This window comes from Oncorhynchus gorbuscha, linkage group LG19, assembly GCF_021184085.1.
Source record: "Oncorhynchus gorbuscha isolate QuinsamMale2020 ecotype Even-year linkage group LG19, OgorEven_v1.0, whole genome shotgun sequence".
NCBI lineage: Eukaryota > Metazoa > Chordata > Actinopteri > Salmoniformes > Salmonidae > Oncorhynchus > Oncorhynchus gorbuscha.
In genome coordinates, this window is record NC_060191.1 from 41,885,194 (window position 1) to 41,906,051 (window position 20,858).

Here is a 20,858-nt window from a genome sequence, read left to right on the forward strand (position 1 = left end):
TGACAGTGATTGAGTTTGGGGTGGCTTTTACCCTTTGCACATATTTGGTGGCTGAATGTCCTTTGCTTTGAAGTAGGTTGGATAACTGACATCCCGATACATTTGCATGGACACAGATTCCAACATTGCCCTGCTAATATTGAAATTAAAACAGAAAGAATGGCCTCCAACAAAATGTTGGGTATTACATCATGTCTTGGCGTGTGGCTGATTTTTGGCATTAGGTTGGACTTAATTACATGGTTCTCAAGCTGAAATGGAGCTCTCTGAAGTGCATTACATTTTAACCAGTGTATTAAACTGGACTAGACTGAGCAGGATGACATTTTGGTGTTGGAAAAAACCCTTTAGGTAGAATAACAGTGGCATGTTGGATGTCCACTTGGAGTCTGATTTTCACATACATAAAGTAGGCCTAAATACATAGGCTACAATAAGTACAGAATCACTGGTGGGAGGCATGTATTAACTTCATGCAATAACTGGCACAGCAGCGGTGAAAACGCCACAGGAATTTGCCCATGGTTCCCCCTCCGACTTTTCTGTAATAAATGTCCTGGCTATGAATGTCACGCCTCCCCAGTAATCTATAAAAGCTATACATCCTTCAGAAACCGGTGTTATTCTTTAGGAAAGAAGCCCCTATTGCCTGTGTTTGTAGGCAATCTGAGTCATTTGTTCATCATTGATTATTTTTCTTCCTGTGAGGAAACGTTGGTCTCCCTTCCTTTATAGGCAAACCTATTTAGAGGATCGACATCCAGAGAGGGTCAAGCTGAACGCATGGTTAGGCTAAATCAATTAGTTGAATGAATAATGTGGTGAGTTAAAACGCTGAGTAATGATGGGCTGTAATATAATACTCCGGGTGACGTCACTCCACTAAAAAGGCAAATCATTTTCACAACGAGGTGTAGCACGACAGACCCTCAATCATTTCAGACTGTTAAGCAACATTGCCTCAAATGATCCTCACTCCACATTTCCAAGGTTTTGATCATAGTTACAAGCATTAAAAGGATTAAGACGAGTCTAAAAACCTTTAAACTATTTTCAGCTGGAAATATTTTATTTTCAATTGCGACAGAAAGTAGTTTTTTTTTAAACAAGAGAGCACAGCAGTGTTTTATCTGCTTCGACCCAGAACATCTTAACACTTTCAGGACACAATTTCTTATACTATTTCTTGACTCACATCGAAATTGTGCCTATGGCCATCTTGAAAATGGCAGAAATATCGGACTGGAAAATAAACCAGGCTAACATAAGCGGCAGAACTAGATGTAATACAATGTTTCATTCCAATAAAAAAAAACTATCGCTGTCCTCGGTCGATTAAGAAAATACAGGTTGCTGTCGTAATGACGCATGTGGAAAGAGTCTATTAGCCCATTTCTTGTTTGACATATACCATATGGACACAGGAAAGTTCGTTACATTGAGTCGGTATAAAATCGTGTTGTTTTATAGATGCAGCGGCTAGGCAATCAGGGCCCAAATTCAGTCCCCGACCTCTCCTTTCCATTTTACCTTTCTTTGCTGTTTCTCCCAGGCCGGGTCCAGCAGCAGGTCCCGGTCCCAATCATTTTCTTGTTCTCTTGGGTCCATGTAAACGGCTGGTCCTCCAGACGATGCTTGATTATTAGAAGCGTGATAATCTACCATAGTCAGATAGCTAATAACCTACCGGTATATCTAAGACTCTCGAACGAGAAATAGGGAATGTGACCCAGTTGCGGAAACTCTTTGCTTTCAACGTTCCGTCAGGAATATCCGGTCTATACACTGCCAATACTGGCTAAAAGAATGCTTAATCTCCACCCGAGGAGAGAATGGTGTGGTCGAAAGCAAATAGCCGCTCCTACAAAACTAGAGTAGGTTGCCAGGCCCAACGAGGTCATGAATATTCAGTAGTCTGCTTATTATTCATGAGCTGTTGAAATCCCTCCCCCCAAAAGGCTGAGAGCACATAATTTAGTAGTAGACTATATCCTACTAAAAGTAATGTTCTAAAAAAGGTATTATGCCTGATATGTAGCCTAATGTCTTTGTAAAGTAACCTAAATCATTGCAGATTGAAGTCTTTGCATGTTGCTAAATATATAATTGAAACATTGTATCAACATTTAGATGCAATTTATCCTGGCCCCTTGACACGATACAATGTTTTTTTTTATGCACAAATGGATTTGTAGCCAGTATAGACAGATTTACGAACTGTAACATTTTGAGCGCAATACTAGAATAGTTCTGTTAACTACTACTTCTATAATATCCATAGAATATTCAAGTAACTGTCCAGTGAAAATGTCCCTTTCAAAAGGTAGTATTATGTTAATTAACTCATATCCAAATAATGTTGTTGACTCATCTAAAACTAATGTGGCCAAAGCATAAATTGGAGAAAAACACTTCAAAAACCCCACCTCAAACTTGTATCTCCAGTTGTATCTCATTCTGTTGGGGTACGCCCACTCCATTCCAACACAGAAAAGCTGCTTTTTATTAACATGCTTAATAACAAAAACGATTGAAAGGAAACTATTTCACTCATAGAAATCTGAACAGTTACTTTCAACACAAGCTACACACTACACAGGGGTATATATTCGTCTAAATATATGACTCTGCACAGGGACGCTTTCAGGATGCAACCTTTTGGAACGTTCAGATAGAAATACACTATGTTGAACAAACAACCTCTCTTACATGTAAAATATGGAATCGCATGAGCTTTATTCGTGGCATTTCTATCTACAACATTCTACAATGCTTCTTCTTGCAAGACACGAATCAGACAGAGCCTATGTATTTATTTTATTTTACCTTTAACCAGGTAGGCAAGTTGAGAACAAGTTCTCATTTACAATTGCGACCTGGCCAAGATAAAGCAAAGCAGTTCGACAGATACAACGACACAGAGTTACACATGGAGTAAAACAAACATACAGTCAATAATACAGTTTAAACAAGTCTATATACAATGTGAGCAAATGAGGTGAGAAGGGAGGTAAAGGCAAAAAAGGCCATGGTGGCAAAGTAAATACAATATAGCAAGTAAAACACTGGAATGGTAGTTTTGCAATGGAAGAATGTGCAAAGTAGAAATAAAAATAATGGGGTGCAAAGGAGCAAAATTAATTAATGAATTAAATACAGTTGGGAAAGAGGTAGTTGTTTGGGCTAAATTATAGGTGGGCTATGTACAGGTGCAGTAATCTGTGAGCTGCTCTGACAGTTGGTGCTTAAAGCTAGTGAGGGAGATAAGTGTTTCCAGTAACAATAACTATAACAAGACCACCCATTTTATGTAATAGTAATGAGGACATGCTACACCGTGAATCATTTAGCCAGTGAGCCCATTGGTGTTGTTACCCACCTCAGATTTTTATTGTCCCTTCATGGAGAGCCTATGCCACCTCACTGGTGCCCAAATCAATAGTCCAACATGCAGGTGCATCGAAACCAAAACCGTATGAAATTCCCTTGGGCCTATCATTTTGTTTGAAAGCTTGTCGTGTGTAAAGTGGCTTATATTTACCATTCAAATTTGATATGCTGGATCTGGCTGACATGACCAGACACTACATGAAGTAGGTCACGCTCCAACTGTGTGTCCATTGCCAATTATCATCAGCGAGGCCTGATATACCATATGAATCATCGCAAGCCCCCGTAGCCCTCTAATGTTTTCATGACTGCCACATTCCTAATCGTTTTCTGATATACAGAAATCCCATGGGCATTGGACTCCAGTCCCATTACTATAAGAAAGCATTGTGGTGTGTACAATGTCAAGGTTAAATGATTACACATCAAACAGTCATATCCATTTTCTAATGAATTATATTTACTTGTAATGACAGACCTAGATTTGGCATCTCCTTTTTCAAAAAGCCTGTTGCAGGTGAAGCTAGTACATGGGGAAAAGGACATTTCATTCAAAGGTGTGCAACTACACCTGTTCTCCTTTGATATCAACGTTTACTGATCCTAATTCCAGTTATTTTAGATTGTTTAATAAGTCTGGGGTGTGTGTGTGTTGATTACAAAATTAGCAGCTGTACTTCAAGCTACATTTTTAGCTTCTGAAATCAGTCTGACTTATTTAACACTCGTGTAATAATTGCACAACAGGAAATTGCTTGAACGTTTGCCACAGTACCACTGGTTTTGGTATGTGCTTTTTTTCTCACTATTCAGAAAACAAGATCACCCCGCATTTGAAGCGGATATTTACACACACTAAAGTCTCTCAGCAGAACATACATTTTTCAAAACATTCCCAGTCAACGGAAAGTGAAACAGAATTACAGCATGCACTTAGTTGCTAAAATCTGATGTTCGGCACAAATAATTGAAAGTCTTTATTGCAAAATAGAGCTGAAACTTTTCATTTAAAACAATGCTGCACCAAAACCCAGTTGAGCCGGCGGAGGGGATGAAAACCAGTGAGAGCGGGTCAGTTGTACATCGTCATGTGGAGCCACTACAAATCAGAAAAAGGGTGAGACAATAAATCAATATTTAATTCAAATGGCTATCCGAGCCATTATACATATGTAATCACATGCAAAAGCGGCCTTTTCATTCATGTTAAGTCTGCCGTATTCTGCATGTTTACTAGGCTGTGAGAAAAAGAGTAGGTTTGGAGGATCATCTGTCCTGTATGCTCTTACCTGTCTGTAGCTAACTGATATGGTCCCCATTCCCACAATGTCATAGGCTTGAAATTTATCTGTGAATGGAGCAAACGTGATGAATTAGACCAAATACCCTTACATACAAATACACATTTCTCTTGTATCATTATTAGTTTATTCTAAGTGCACCCCAAAAGTAACACATTTCAATCTCTCTTGTCAGTAACACATCTTCAATCATTTAAAATCCCACATCAATCAGTCTTCCTAAATTCCTATTTTCAGTCCTTGTTGGACCACACCCATGCCCTCCCTTACGAATCATGCTGTCCAGTTTCATCAGCAGGTAAAGGAAACCGGGGTAACTGATTGTCATGTCTGGCTCCGTGTAGCGCAGGCCTATCAGCTCCAGGACGAAGTCATCCACCCCCATGCCTAGACCAGACCAGACGAATACATATCAACTCATGTTCAACCACATAACCTGCTGTTTCAGCATTGTAAATTCTGTTGGTATAAAGTTCATGTGGACCAATAGGGACTGAACATGAAGAGTGGCATTTTGGCGCCCCCTAAAAGGCACCAATGGAAGCTTGTCATTAGATCATGTGTGTTCTACCTGCAGCTTTCAAGGCAGGTGAGACTTCAGGGTACTCCAGCAACTGGGATTTGTTCTTATCAAACGTCAAGAATATATCCTGTTAAATGGAAGATCAAGACCAGCATGACTGAATAATATTTTCAGACAAATATAACTCAAATCACTTCACATGCATCGAAGGGGTTGTATGATTATTGAATCAGCACAGTCACATGATTGAATCAGAGAAGTCACGGATCACTATTATGTGTCCTTTAGCCAATCATAATTAGACTTCAAAGGCAAAGCATGCTTTAGCCAATCATAATTAGACTTCAAAGACAAAGCATGCTTTAGCCAATCAAACTACCGCCCAATCTTATCATATTGAAAGAACAGAATGATTGAAACTGTAAACCTTCCACTGACAGATAGCTTCGTATGGTTTAGACCTTACTGTCCATTTCCTGATCTTGTCCCACAGTGCCTGGAACCCCTGCCAGTCCAGCTGAGCTAACCCCCGACTCTGGGTTGACACTGCAGTCAAGGAAACAGCCCATCAAAAATGCATATGGCACAATTAAGGTCTTGGTAGATCACCATACCAAGAGAGGTCATGGTGGACAAGTTACCCTACCTTTGTATGTCTATGTACATACATGGCAAGTGTGTAACGTTACACATTACATAGCTCCCCCCAAAAAAGGGCTATGATCTTCAAACAGTCGGCCTAGCCGAGGCTCGAACCCCTATGACCAGGGGTTATATGTGAGCTTAGACCGCTACACCAGAATCTGGTATATATTTAACCTATATTAACATGTTTATTGATCTATATAAACTACTGACCATACAGCCATGATGAGACTCGATGCAGACTGGTTCAGCCATACATGTATTTTTTTCTCCAAGAGAAAGGATACATCCGTGAGGACCACAAAGCTCTTGCAGTGCTCCAGGACCAGCTTCTTCTCGCTCCCCGCCAGCACTGCAGGCCACAGCCCAGGAAAAGAGCAGGAAGCCACACAGACAAACCGTCAGTTTGGAACAGTTAAGACTTCCTCCTGCAGTGACATCACTACTTCCTGAATGTTCCCACTGTAGTTATGGCTTATGGAAGACTGCTAAATCAGTAGAGATTCGTACAGTTTTCCAGAATTTTCCAGGTGCATGTTGGCAAAGCAATGGCTACTGGTTGACAGATGCCATTATAACAAGCTGCTGTGAAGGGGAAGTGTGTACATGGTAATCGAAGGTGTGTCTTAGCTCCCATTTTTGAGGGACGATAGCGGTCTATTTTTGGAGCCAAACCCTTACCTCCGCCTTTTATGGCCTCGGTAAGCAGGTTGAGAAGCTCCAAAGGTCGACACTCTCCTTTCTGTTGGGAGGTTCGAAAAAAAGTTTTGAAAGTAAATATTGCACATCTTAGGCTAGAATGGAACAGTTTACATGGAACCTACTACATGTGTTCTCACCTTGTTGCGGTGCTTTTTAAAGAGCTGTCGTGTGGCCTCAGGAGAGGGCAGAACCGACAGGTGTGGAAACGAGAGCCGCAAGAGGGAGATCTACAGTGGAACACACAGGATGATCCATTTAGTCATATCTCGAAAACTCATACTAATGGAAACAGGAGGTGTTGGATTGTGGATACTTTGGACATCAATGCAATGACCTCTACCTGTGTGGGGGAGTTTACTTCAGTGCCGGGCTTCTCAGCTGGCCTGCAAACACAAAGAAAATACAGAATCATACGATTTACCTTGAAAAACAGACCTTTTAATTGGTGGATAAACATACACACCGAGTGTATAAAGCATTAGGAACACTTTCCTAATATTGAGTCACATCCCCTTTGGTCCTCAGAACAGCCTCAATTTGTCAGGGCATGGACTCTACAAGGTGTCCAAAGTGTTCTACAGGGATGCTGGCCCATGTTGACTTCAATGCTTCCCACGGTCAAGTTGGCTGGATGTCCTTTGGGTGGTGGACCAGTCTTGATACACATGGGAAAATTGTTGAGCGTGAAAAACCCAGCAGTGACGCAGTTCTTGACACACTCAAACCGGAGCGCCTGGCACCTACCACCATACCCCGTTGAAAGGCATTTCAAATCTTTACTCTTGCTCAGTCACCCTCTGAATGACACACATACACAATCCATGACTAAATTATCTCAAGGAAACAGTTCCTCCACACCGACTGTGGGATTTAACAAGTGACATCAATAAGGGAGCATAGCTTTCACCTGGATTCACCTGGTCAGTCTGTCATGGAAAGAGCAGGTGTTCTTAAAATGTTGTAAACTCAGTGTAATTTAGAGAGCCTTTTCTTGACCGAGAGCCGTGAAACAAACAATTATCATAGGTATCTCTGCCTCCAACATCCAGTCATGGACTGGTCCACTCACGTCGCATTGTTGCCCTTTTCTGTCAACACCCGCAGGATGAACTCTCCCTGCTGATTGGTATCCGCGGTGGAGGGGATGATGACATAATGGCCGGGCGCCAGGCGACCACGAATCACCACCTCCGTTCGCTGGGCGTAACCCTGGGTGCTGATGAGTGGGCGGCGCAAGCTCAGGTCCAAAGAGGACAGGTAAGAGCACTCTGAGGCAGCCTGGGAAGAGAGGGGTGGATACGGTAGGGTACATACACACACATTTCCACACTGAGAAAAATTATGCCACACTCAAATATTCCCTGACTTCTTCCTTCCTTCCTTTTTTTCTCTCATATTTAGTGTGGCTCATTTAAATCTACTCTGGCTGTATTTCCTGTTGCGTGTGTATGTCTGCATACAGTCATGTGCTGGTGTACCTTGTAGATATCCAGGCCGATGCCCAGGTGGACTCCTCTGAGTCTCTGGTGCTTCTGCATGAGGGCCACTAGGAAGGAACAGGTCAGCTCAGGGTCACTGGGGTCATCGTCCTCCTCCAGCAGGGTCAAGTGGAACTGAGGGTTCTGCCAGAACCAGCCTGGACAGATACATATTTAGTATTGTACATCATCTGTGTGTATGTTTCAATAAGGTACACACATGGATATCAATCTATTCCTTCTCTGATTATGTATGGCTGAATTCATTTTTATTTCATAGTTGTGGTGTGTGTGTCAGTAGCATTGTGACTTTTCCCACCCCCTTTGGGAGAGCCCCCGGCGGAGATGTGTGGAACCCAGCTCCCATGATGCATCGTGCAGTTCCATGGCCTCTGTGTGGCGCCCGGCTCGCTCAGGGTCTCCTCACTCAGGTGACACACCTCCATCGACTCAAAGTTCTGACGGAAGTCTGACACTGCCATCCTGAGCGAGGAGAGATGTTATTAATATATGAGAACAGGTGAAGTATACACAAAGAGAGAGTCTATGAAGAGAGGTCCACTTACCAGAACTCCCCATCCTCCTTCTGAACCCTGTCCAGACGCTTCTGCTCCTCCTCACAGACATGACTCCACTCAGGCCTGTGGACAGAAACACACTGTGAGGAACCTGCCCCCCCTACACACACATAAATGGTATGATTAATGGGTTAATAGCTAGCTAACCCATTCATGTCACTCCAGGGTCCCTCCCACTCCATCTTTCCCCAGGGGTTGTGAACACGGACCAGCTCCACAGTCTCATACTTCGTCTTCACCTGAGTGGAGGAGTGAGAGAGACAGAGTCACCCAAACTGAAAACCTATTTGACTATCAAACACAGGAAACCCAACTCCACTGAATGTGTGCAGGTTTTGGCTGGTGGCATTTGTACACTTTTGGCCTTGGTGTGCAGTCATGAATCAGAGAGTGAATTTGACAACAGAGGCGGGTAGCCTTACATTTTCAAGCCCGGTTACAGAGTAGGCATGTCTGAACATGATTCCAAACTCATTCCTCTGCTCAAGGGGGCCCTGTGGGAAAATGAATCCACGCACAACATATGTTAATGTCTAAGCAAAGTAGAACAGAAGGTTTAATCACCGTGTTCTGCTCACTGATACAATTATAGGAGTGGGTTTGAATCCTAATACACGTAGAAAGATTATTCCATCAGAAAGATGGAGGCTCGGCACCTACGTTTCATCACCTTGTCCCTTGTAACATTACACACACCTGGCAGTTGGCACAGTTGATGAGTGCCCCCTTGGCCAGAATGGGCTTGAGGAAGGCTGCCAGGTCCTTGGGCAGAGAAGCCACAGTCAGCACCTCCGTTATGCCCCCTGTCATGTCCACCATGGCCTCGTGGGGGAAGCCCATGTTCAGGGCCCGATAGCCTCCCTTCAGCCTGACAGAGAGGGTCGATCACAACAGGTAAGATTGGAGGCCAGAGCAGCATCATAGTGCAGTGGACACACTGGTACATCCTGGTGTTATCCTCTTCGGCCTTACGCAACTAAAGCCACACGCAGGAGGTAATTACACTGACAAGGTAGAAGGACGTAGACATGCAGTTCTAGACCAACTCGGAGTTAAAATATCAAATCATTGCATCCACAAAGATAATGTGTGTGTGACAGGATAGCAGGAAATAAAACAGCATGCATAGAACACCAAAGATCGCAGAGACAAACACTGACTTGGCGTAGGCCTTCTCCAACAGAGCACTCCAGAACTCTCTTTTCTCTGAGGAGCACAGGTAGATCAGCTTGCCCTTTTGCGTAGGCAGCAGGTCATCAACCTTCACCTTCTCCCACTCGCCGTACTGCCAGAACTATAGACAGACAGGTTTTCATTTTATTCTCAGGGATAGGCATCAACAAACTCCAACTAAAATAGTCATTCACCCATATGTCCTATAAACAGGAGTGCAAATTCAACAACCCTTGACAAATACTGTACAGCCTAATTAGGTGTGTTTAATGTCCTGAGGCTGACCTGGAAGTAAAAGCTGCCGTTGTAACCCTCCTGGAAGCTCTGCCCATTGGGCACCACCCGCTCCATCAGCGGGCGATACAGGGAGAGGGATGCCACCGCAGACAGGAACCAGCAGTCATCTAATCAACCGAGAGCAGGGGAGGACAGAGGGACGGGTAAAGGTATATTATATCGCATTTACGTCACTGGGTAAGTCAAGGGAGAGCATGTTTAGTCATTTGATGATGACCACCTGTCGTTTACTGTACAGTAGACATACAATTCATTCATGATTTGTGCTCTAGGGTAGAACTTTGCTGTCATGACGTGGCCCTTTCTGGGTATAGAGCGTGGCATCCCCCTCGCTCTCCTTTCTTACACCCAGGTTCTGTTATCTCAGGTTGTCAATTCCTTGAGGAGACTCTCTCCTCCTGGCCATGTAGTGTAGAGAGAGAGAGAGTTTCACAGTAGAACAAAGGAACTTCTTCTACATCACAGAACTAAACAATATCCATGTTTTGGAGAATGTGTAAACGGTCGGTGGAGGAGCCAGCTATGACCCGGTCCGTTTTGTTTCATGTTTGTGACCTCATGAAAGACAATACAGCCACATTACCATAACTCTGTTTATACAGGTGCCTCCGTTGAGGTTTGCGTCTAATTATTGTATAAAATGAATGAGTAAAGATGAAACTATTTATGAAATGATGTGATGCCATGTTAAACCGTTAATGTGAGAGAATTGTATTCCCTTTAAAGTTTAACTAAGTCATTGGCCCGCCCCCATGAGCACAGACATGATCTGGCTCATGGGACAGTCCTTTTCTACTGTTACAAATAAAAACCCCACCTGAAGAAATCCTCTTCAGACCATGCGTACCTCAGTCAGCTAAGGGGTCTAAGGTTGAGTAGAAAAAACCTCAGTATAAGCTAAGGTTGTAATGGTTGTTGAATTCCTAACCATACCACGTGGAGCATTGGCCACACGGGTGGAAATGGTTAAACTCAGACTATCGATCCCGACAGAATAAGAGCAAATCTTCGATACTAATTACTAGTCTGCAGCTAGAAATTATGTCAACCTGACATGCGAAGATCGACAACTGCCGAAACATCTATTCTATAAGAACATTTTTGAAGGGTACTCTGAAGTATCCATTCTAATCAAGAACAGACGAGACGCTTGGATGAACTTTCTAACTGAAAGACGGACGGTTCCAACAGAGATCATGACGACACACTGTGCGTAAATATATAGTGATTGCAATTATTCCCGAATGAGTGAGCGTTTGTGCAAAGGATTAGCATTTGAATTAATATAATTAACTGTGTAGTGACTCATTTGTCTTTCCCGCCCTTCTCAGTCCACACAGACTTCCCTTTGTCCACCAAGCCGTCATATCGGCTTAGCCCACTAGGGAACCTCCCCTATCATTTCCTTGTAACCATATCTACTGTGTTGTTTGTTTATCCATTTCTGTGATTATTTAGTTAGTAAATAAATGATTAAGACAATTGATGTATGGATGATTCATAGTAAAGGCTGGGTTAGTGCAGAACACCAACAATTTACATTGTTTTGAATGAGACTAACGTGAGGTAAAGAATAATTAATTAGAAGACTAATTGAGTTATATATGGAAAATTATAACTTTGCAATCTGAAGATTTTCCTTGGTGCCCCGACTTCCTAGTTAATTACATTTACATGATTCGTTTAATCACGTAATAATAATTACTGAGAATTGATTTGATGAAATAACAGTCTTCCCTTTAATGATGCCAAAGACACGACATTGCCATCAATGGGAGAAAACTTTGGGTAATAAGGAAACAGACAGATCAACCGTACCCCAGCTTATTGTGGTACTGCAATGGTTGGAAACAAGACTAAGGGCTCTATTCAATCTGTAAAGCATTGCAGATTCCACAGTAGACATTTGAAGGGCATTTCTGATTGAGCAGACCTGTGCCGTGTTTACATTGAACGCAGCCTCCACTAAAAAAGCGGGAACATTGACATTTAAAGGCAATCACGCTGCAACGCTGAACTTGTGCGACGCAGATTGAATAACACCCTAATATGTAAGGAGGCAGGTGGTGGAAAGCCACTGCTTCGGGCAACATACATACGGCATTTGTTCTACTTACTCAGAACTCCCTGACACACGTCCATACGTGTTGCTCCATCCACTATGAACTGTGCTGAAGGGCAGATATCCTGGGAGAGGGAAGAGAAAGCAAGACACAACAGGCCTCTTAATAACACACTTTCAGCTGAGTGTCCCCTTTACTGGGTAAGATGAAGTGGATAACAACATACCAGGGACACGCTCTGTTTACATGATCTAAAGTAGTGTAGAGACTTTAACCCACCTGTCCTCACTCACAACTGTTGCTTTGTACAGTTTGTTTTTATTTATGATTGACTGAACACGACTAGGCCTCCCCATAGATAAATCAACTGAAATAAAAGTGCAAAGATACACGGTGACAGGCATTGTTGACCTAAGACTCCATCTTCAATGGAGAGAAACAAAGCAAATACAACATGTACGACGTAGGTAAGGAGACCTTTGTGTCTTTATGACTAAAACCAGCCGACCAGACTTGGCTCTCATGACAGCTTGACAATTGGCTAGGCCTTGAGGCTAAAATCACTATGATCTAGTCCTGCCCTAATGCAGTAGTCTTCAATCCAGGGCCTGAACTCATAAAGCATTGTCCAATAGTTGGGCTATTCAACTCTTTCTTACCCTACGTCGTAGGGGGGTCTGGAGCCTGCTGGTTTTCAGACCCATCTGATAATGAATAGCACCCACCTATGATTCAGTAATCTGGAGCTTGATACCCAACCCTGTGGATCAGGGCCAGGCTGGAAGATCACTGCCCCAATGTCCGAGTTTCTCACCACTTCATTGACATTTGAGTTACAAAAGCTAAACTCTATACCAAACACTACCCACACAAATCTAATCTGCGGGTGTTTTTTTTTAATGGTGGTTGTCAGTACATGCATGATTCTTAGCACGTCTATGCGACCTGAAAGAGAAGTATATGACACACCCCTAAAAACTTGCATTTGTCATGCATTGAAAATAACTGTCCATTAGAGACCTCCGTCCACCCCTGTTGTCAATGCAAACATCACACTCACAGTGTATTGCAATTATACATAACATGGTATGTCGGATGGTTTTATTAATACACACTTATTTTGTAAGAGAAAAGGTTTTCATTTAAATTAAGTATTTTCATTAATTATGTTTTATTTGTTTATGTTATAACAATGTCATACTGCGCTACCTTTGGGCGTCTCCATTCCATGGCGGGTTGAAGAATCATATCTCCCATTGGAAAGTCGTAATCCACGAACAACCCATCATCCATTGAATTACCGCCGTTACCATGTTTTTGAAGAACTGGAGTAGGTTTGTCAGCGGTAAATGACGAGAGCCACCGTTTGGAGTTAAACGAGCTTCCGAGATCTTCCGTCGTTGCCTCTGCTGTACCTATTTCTGCGACCGGAGTCTTCTTTTCATTCCTGCCACTCATACCGTCGCAATTCTTTCTGAATGTCCTTACAAAACCGATATGCTGTTTGTTGTGCAGTTAAAATAGTGTGCATGCAGAGAAACCCTTCAACTTTTATAAACACTTGCTCTATCCACTTTTCAATTATTATCCAGGAGTTACCGTACCAACTTTTCTAGAGTCTTCTGACTTTGTAGTCATGAACCGATTTACCTTGTCAAAATGGCCATTGGCCACACCCTCGTTACTGCACTGTAACTCACCTGTGCAGCCTTCGAAAGTCTCGCTTGCATGCGCACTCTCATGATTCATAAATCGTTGCATGACCCAAGTCATATAAATTGAACAAAAATATAAACGCAACATGTAAAGTGTTGGTCCCATGTTTCATGAGCTGAAATAAAAGTGACCAAAAATGTTCCATATGCACAAAAAGCTTATTTCTCTCAAATGTTGTGCACACATTCATTTACATCCCTGTTAGTGATCATTTAGCATTTGCCAAGATAATCCATCCACTTGACAGGTGTGGAATATAAAAAGCTGATTAGACAGCATGATCATTACACAGGTGCACCTTGTGCTGGGGGCCATACATGGCTACTCTAAAATGTGGTTTTATCACAACACAATGCCACAGATGTCTCAAGTTGAGGGAGGGTGCAATTGCCATGCTGACTGCACAAAGTCCACCAGAGGTGTTGTAATAATTTCTGCATAAGCTGTCAGAAACCGTCTCATTATCATCATCATTATTATTATCATTATCACTCATCATCTGAGTGCTCGTTGTCCTCACCATGGTCTTGACCTGACTGCAGTTCAGCATCAAATATTTCCATTTGCATGCTACAGAAGTGTGCTCTTCAAAGATGAATCGCAGTTTCAACTGTACTGGGCAGATGGCAGAAAGCTTGTACTGCGTCGTGTGGGCGAGCGGTTTGCTCATGTCAACGTTGTGAACAGAGTGCCCTATGGTGGAGGTGGGGTGATGATATGGGCAGGCATAAGCTCCAGATAATAAACACAATTTTATTTTATTGATGGCAATTTGAATGCAGAGATACCGTTTTGAGATCCCGAGGCCCATTGTCGTGCCATTCATCTGCCGCCATCACCTTGTTTCAGCATGATAATGCACTGCTCCATGTCGCAAGGATCTGTACACAATTCTTGGAAGCTAAAAATGTCCACCTCTTCCATGGCCTGCATACTCACCAGACCGTATGTTCCAGTTCCCGCCAATATACAGCAACTTCGCACAGCCATTGAGAGGGCAAACATTCCACGGGTCACAATGGCACCGGAGGGGATGGCTGACGATTTACGTGCTCCAAACCAACTGTATTACTTTGTTTGTTTTTTTAGCGTTGTTTGTAACTTATTTTGTACATAATGTTGCTGCTACCTTCTCTTATGACCGGAAATAACTTCTGGAGATCAGAACAGCGATTAATCACATTTACATTTAAGTCATTTAGCAGACGCTCTTATCCAGAGCGACTTACAAATCACCACAAATTGGTAGAAGCTTTCTCCTTTAACTAGTCCAATGAATCCGACGTAAAGGATATACTGCTTTCCCAGGAACAGGCCCAAATCCTTGTCATTTGCGTGAAGAGAAGACGGAGAAAGAGGGGTCGGAGGCAAGGCTGCCTTCTGAGAATTCGTAGGCAAGTGAGTAAACCCCCAATGCCATCTGTTCTATTGGCAAACATGCAATCATTGGAAAATTCAAATTTATGACCTACGAGCAAGATTAAACTACCAACAGGATATTAAAAACGGTATGTTTCACCAAGTCGTGGCTGAATGACGACATGAACAACATACAGCTGCCGGGTTTTACACTGTATCGGCAGGATAGAACAGCAGCCTCTGGTAAGACAAGAGGTGGCGGTCTATGTAGATTTGAAAACAACAGCTGGTGCACAATATCTAAAGAAGTCTTGAGGTTTTGCCTGCCTGAGGTAGTGTATCTCATGATGAGCTGTAGACCACACTATCTACCTAGAGAGTTTGTATTTTTCGTAGCTGTCCACATACCACCACAGACCGATGCTGGCACTAAGACTGCACTCAATGAGCTGTATACCACCATAAGCAAACAGGAAAACGCTCATCCAGAAGAGGCGCTCCTAGTGGCCAGGGACTTTAATCCAAGGACAATTAAATTTTATCAAATTTCTACCAGCATGTTACTGTGCAACCAGAGGAAGAAAAAAAAACAACTCTAGACCACTTTTACTCCACACAGAGACGTGTACAAAGCTCTACCTCGCCATCCAGTTGGCAAATCTGACCATAATTCTATCCTCCTGATTCCTGCTTACAAGCAAAACTTAAAGCAGGAAGCACCAGTGACTCGGTCAAAAAAAAGTGCTTAGATGATGCAGATGCTATGCTACAGGACTGTTTTGCTAGCACAGACTGGAATATGTTCCGGGATTCTTCTGATGGCATTGAGGAATACACCACATCAGTCACTGGCTTCATCAATACGTGAATTGATGACGTCATCCCTACAGTGACTGTACGTATATACCCCAACCTGAAGCCATGGATTACATACAGCAACACACTGAGCTAAAGGGTAGAGCTGCCACATTCAAGAAGAAATCCTGCTATGCCCTCCGACGAACCATCAAACAGGCAAAGATTCAATACAGGACTAAGATCGAATTGTACTACACCGGCTTCACTCGTCGAATGTGGCAGGGCTTGCTCACAACTGTTGTTTTTTACCATCATTGTAAGCCTGCCACACACTATACGACACCACACCGCAGCAGGAAGAATTAAGTCCTCCACAATAGTATGGGGCTTGCCTGTCCTAGCCACTCGGTAGCTCACCATGTAAGACTCTTCTAGCCCCTTCTTATTCATGATATCTGTTGCTTTTAGACATGTCTTACTACTCATAAGTCTTAATTCTCGCTCAAAAAACTCTGGTGTCTTATTTTTCAAATTGGCATGTTTTGTTTCTAAATGTCTGCACAAGAGTGAAGGTTTCATTGAGTTGTGAGATAGTGTATTGTGTATTGTGCAAAGTACTATTGTGTATTGTGCAAAGTACTACCGGTCAAAAGTTTTAGAACACCTACTCATTCAAGGGTTTTTCTTTATTTTTACTCTTTTCTACATTGTAGAATAATAGTGAAGATTTCAATGTAATCAGTGAAAAGATCGGCACACTTCGGGTCTGATTTTGAATGGATAATTAACATTTATTGTAAAAGGTTGGTTTGAGGAATATGTACTGCTGTCTGGGTATCACTGAGATGTGGCCATGATGCTGGATACACCTGTGGAAGAGGGACAGAAACAAAGGAAAATACAGGAGAGAAAACAGGGAGAGGAAGACAGGGGAGCAGGAGAAAAAGGGAAAGAGAGAAAAGAATGTCAACAAAATTGTCTTTCCATGAAAAGTCTTAAATCTACACTGACAAGAGGGGGTGTAAGGAAGAAGTTGAACTTTGAAATTCTAAAAGTGACTACAGATGAGACAAAAGCCACTTCACTGGAATACCAGCAAGCAAGACAGAAACTGGGACACAAGACAAGGAAACACTCACTCTCAAAGTCAATCTTCTCCACAATGTTCTTGGGCTTGACACTCTCCTCCTGGTTAAAGATGAAGATCTGCCCTTCCTCATTCTCCGTCCACCCGTACTTGCTCATCCACACCTTCACCTGTGTGTCTGAATGGGGAGCAGGAAGTCAACTGAGCAGGGGGAAATGGGATTTGACTTACAGATAATTAACACTGTAACACTGAGTCACTGAAAAGGAAATCAATAGGACAACTCTCCAAAAGATATACATCATAAATTAATGGCCTTTACCAAGGGGGTCACCCAGCATCTCAGCTAGAAGTCGGTGCTCAATGTTCTGGTATGTGATTCCAACCACATGGCAGATAACTGTGGAGAGAGCAGCAGTTAGAAAGGCTATTATCAAGTTTTTATTGCAATATTATACAGTCAACAACTAACTTGATTTCCATATGTTCTACTCACACTTGCGCACGGAGTCCTCAAAGCCTGTGATGCCATCAATGAATTCCCTGTTCTCCTCCAGGCTGGACTGAGTGACAGACAAAGGAATGAGTACCATACAATCATACCATTTGGAGTACTGGATGTCACACTTCATAATAAAGTCATGATAGGGGTTGTCTATTGGTACAGCCGTCAATCTCCAGTTAGAGCCACAATGTACAGTCATGTTTAACCTCAATGTTCTGTTTGGAACCATTCCTTCATATTAGAATACGATCCCCAAAATTCTCTGACAATGACTGGAAAGTTAAGTGAAATGAGCAGGGCAAAAAGCAGGTGAAATAAAGAGACAGACCAAGATATGTATTGTGTACATACCCAGAAGGACTGGAAATGGCAGGTCTCCAGGAGGTTCCCCAGGTACAGGATCTGCCTTATGGGGCGCTCCTCCTGCTGCTTTACTGTTGTCAAGGAAAGGCACCACACACACAGCAAACAACTGGCCACATAGACAGTAACGTCCACACCAATACCACTCAATAAGGTATACCACCCAGGACTAAATGATTGTCTGTTTTTGAACAAATTATTGTCAATGTTGTTGTTGACAGGGAGTACAGAAATGGACAAACTGCACTAGTTGCAGGGTTTATACTAGATTATACAGAGCACCGAAAGGATACGTGTGTCTGGTCAATCATGCACTTGCACAGAGTAAAGTCTGTGTGTGGTAGGTTGGTCAGGGCCTTGAGCAGAATTTGCGACGTCACTGTGACCTGGAAGTAAGCAGGGTTGAACTGGTACCTATAGGAACAAGAACAGCATCTCTGTTATTGATATAGCCATGAGTGGTGTTCTGCTAGCCCAAGAATGTACACTATAAGGTCCAAGTACCTTATGTTATTTTCAGAGGTAGACTGGCTCCGTCAGCCAAACAGCCAGATACTCCATATAAATGTGAATCATTTCTCAATTGCGATACGGTTCTAGAAACAAAGCTCTTTACCTTCACAACAAAATAATTTCACAAATGCAAAATATACACTTACTGTACACAGTTTTAACAGTCTTTATCACAGTTGCAGCCGACAGCATTTTTCATTGACAACACGTTTCTGGCGGCCTTCTTTAGTTACATACAGGTGTTCGGAGCATGCTAGATAGTAGGGATGTGCATCCCTCCTTTACAAGCACGATTCAATACGCATCTAGAGACATGGGCTCCAATACAGGTACGATACTATTAGTTTGAAAAGATTTGGTGCGTTTTGATGCAACGCACAAACAATTGTTGCATGAACACATTATTTTCCATTCTAAATCCATATCGGATACTGATCGAGCTCAGGAGCTGGATCGGTCTGAGTTGACTTCTCTGAGCTGCCCTGTGTGTTTGTGTGTGTGAATTATGTAGTATGTGCTGAGCCATATGGCAGTCTACCACTGTTCATGTAAAAATGACTAAATGCACTGACTGTTTAAATATTTTGTACGGTGAACCTGGCAATCGGAAAGCGCCTATCAGCAGTTGTGCTGATGTGCGATCAGTTGTGTCCACCCGGTAGCCCACGCAGCTCCACTGATAAAAAATATATCTCCACAACACAGTTGGGAACAATGACCAGCAAATGACATTGGTTGTCATTTAATATCGTAAAAGCCATTTTACAAACATCTGAACGCTGAAAGTGACTTGCAGATGTAGCCGGTTCTCTTTTGGCATTGTGGAAACACTAACCATGTTAATGTTCAGATTGCCGGGTTGATAACAAAACTTGCCCATACAGAAGAAGCCTTCATCCAATTACTTATGTGTAATGGAATTGAGATTCATGATCAAGGGCTGCTTGCCACCCAGCAGACAAATCGAACTACATATGTTAACCATTTTGTGCTAGCCTAACAAATGTGATAGTAGTCAGACAGTCAGAGGTAGGGTGACTCACAATTTGAGGATAGCCAAATTGGCCTCTAGGTCGTATGCATTCTCTTTAACTTGTGTTTCCACGTAGCGTTCCAATGTTGCAAGGTTCTCTGGGTTGTATCTGTAAGAGATCATAAACGATGTAACATTAAGGGCGTGTGTTCAACAGATAGCCGACACAGCTAACAAACTACAACAAGTTGAGCAAAAATATGCATAGAGTCAATCAAGCTACAACCAACCAACTGTCAAATGATGTTGTGTTAGGTAAATACCGTTAGCTTAACGTTACAGTTTACTGGTAAAAGCCTGTGTACCTAAATAGCTAACGTTAGCTTACAAGTAGCATTGGGTAAAACAAAGATCTGTGACACAAACACGTCGTTAGATGTTGGATATGTCTAATAAATGACCCCCAACAGCTAACTGTAACTTTCTATATAATGTCAAACAATCAAATGTAGCTAGCATTAAGTAGTAGCAGCAAGCAAACTGAATGGGCTAGCTAAGCTACTATTTGTCAAACAAGTCTGCATACCTATCAATTCCTCGTAAGAGCTTTCCCACGTTGGCTCTCATCTGCTCGAATGAAGACGCCATTTGATCCAAACTCGTATTGCGGTCTTTTTGGTGCTAAATTTGAAGAAATCCGCACGTGGACCGAGAAGTGGAAAAGCGAGTGAGTGGAGCGTAAATGTCTTGGAACGGAAAGGGCTGTGGTGACTTGACGTAAACAGGAAGTTAGTTTACTGACGGACCACTAGTTAGAAACTGCAGAACATGTCGCTGAAAATGCATTGGAGACAGCATATGATCAACAAATCAGTATGTTTCATTTGTGAACATATAGACGGATGGCCAAATATATGCACTATAATTATCATTGACGAGCGTTTCGAATGACGTGAATGCACCGAGGAGCCTGAATGTGATGGTTTTCTACCGCTAGACTGAAACCAATTTGGTTCCTGGTTCCTACCCAAACAAAATGACTGCTGCATGGTAAATTGACTGCCTCCTATTGTTGTGATGGAGTATGAACTATTAAGGTAAATATATTGGTTGCTGTAAAAAAAAAGTATATTTAGTATTGCTCTCACATTGTAATATGTTCTATAGTTACAGTGTTGTGCTAATTAGCAAATCAACCTTAATTTGTTTATTTTACCTGAGAACACATTCTCATTTACAGGGGAACAGTTACAGGATGAATGAGCCAATTGTAAACTGGGGATGATTAGGTGACAGTATGAGGGTCAGGTTGGGAATTTAACCAGGACACCAGGGTTAACACCCCTACTCTTTCGATAAGTGCCATGGGATCTTTAGTGACCACAGAGAGTCAA

General features: G+C 42.5%; 3 protein-coding genes, 1 long non-coding RNA gene and 1 pseudogene across 10 annotated transcripts in view; 2 read left to right on the forward strand and 3 right to left on the reverse strand.

Annotated features, from left to right (window-relative positions):
• Positions 1 to 1,864, reverse strand: part of LOC124005271 (alpha-actinin-4) — a 48,337-nt gene extending 46,473 nt beyond the window's left edge. For 3 of the 7 annotated variants that reach the window (XM_046314379.1, XM_046314375.1, XM_046314377.1), the window contains exon 1: positions 1,531 to 1,862. In XM_046314379.1, coding sequence (XP_046170335.1) covers positions 1,531 to 1,665 — 135 coding nt within the window. In that variant the 5' untranslated portion in view covers positions 1,666 to 1,862. Of the gene's footprint in view, positions 1 to 1,530 lie in introns of all 7 variants that reach the window. The other 4 variants (XM_046314376.1, XM_046314373.1, XM_046314374.1 and 1 more) reach the window with 3 other exon arrangements.
• Positions 1 to 11,553, forward strand: part of LOC124005273 — a 28,757-nt gene extending 17,204 nt beyond the window's left edge. The window contains exon 3 of the long non-coding RNA XR_006833595.1: positions 7,666 to 11,553. This is a non-coding gene — a long non-coding RNA (uncharacterized LOC124005273). The remainder of the gene's footprint in view (positions 1 to 7,665) is intronic.
• Positions 3,829 to 13,919, reverse strand: zgc:85932 (uncharacterized protein LOC405875 homolog). Its single transcript, XM_046314381.1, has 20 exons — positions 13,360 to 13,919; positions 12,205 to 12,274; positions 10,076 to 10,194; positions 9,778 to 9,911; positions 9,314 to 9,485; positions 9,040 to 9,111; positions 8,765 to 8,856; positions 8,606 to 8,680; positions 8,359 to 8,522; positions 8,040 to 8,197; positions 7,631 to 7,839; positions 6,902 to 6,944; positions 6,699 to 6,788; positions 6,541 to 6,601; positions 6,147 to 6,211; positions 5,681 to 5,749; positions 5,263 to 5,341; positions 4,962 to 5,078; positions 4,680 to 4,738; positions 3,829 to 4,489 (listed from the first exon to the last, which is right to left on the reverse strand). Exons 1-20 carry the CDS (start codon positions 13,606 to 13,608, stop codon positions 4,463 to 4,465), a joined length of 2,124 nt encoding a protein of 707 aa, XP_046170337.1. The 5' UTR covers positions 13,609 to 13,919; the 3' UTR covers positions 3,829 to 4,462.
• A 2,869-nt stretch (positions 13,920 to 16,788) lies between these two features.
• Positions 16,789 to 20,239, reverse strand: LOC124005082 (eukaryotic translation initiation factor 3 subunit K). The gene is made up of 8 exons (XM_046314012.1): positions 20,051 to 20,239; positions 19,535 to 19,633; positions 18,272 to 18,392; positions 17,967 to 18,044; positions 17,607 to 17,673; positions 17,433 to 17,510; positions 17,163 to 17,288; positions 16,789 to 16,892 (listed from the first exon to the last, which is right to left on the reverse strand). The coding sequence occupies exons 1-8, from the start codon at positions 20,110 to 20,112 to the stop codon at positions 16,861 to 16,863; spliced, it is 663 nt and encodes a 220-aa protein (XP_046169968.1). The 5' UTR covers positions 20,113 to 20,239; the 3' UTR covers positions 16,789 to 16,860.
• Positions 20,240 to 20,269: 30 nt separating this feature from the next.
• LOC124005081 overlaps positions 20,270 to 20,858 on the forward strand; it is a 34,635-nt pseudogene continuing 34,046 nt past the window's right edge.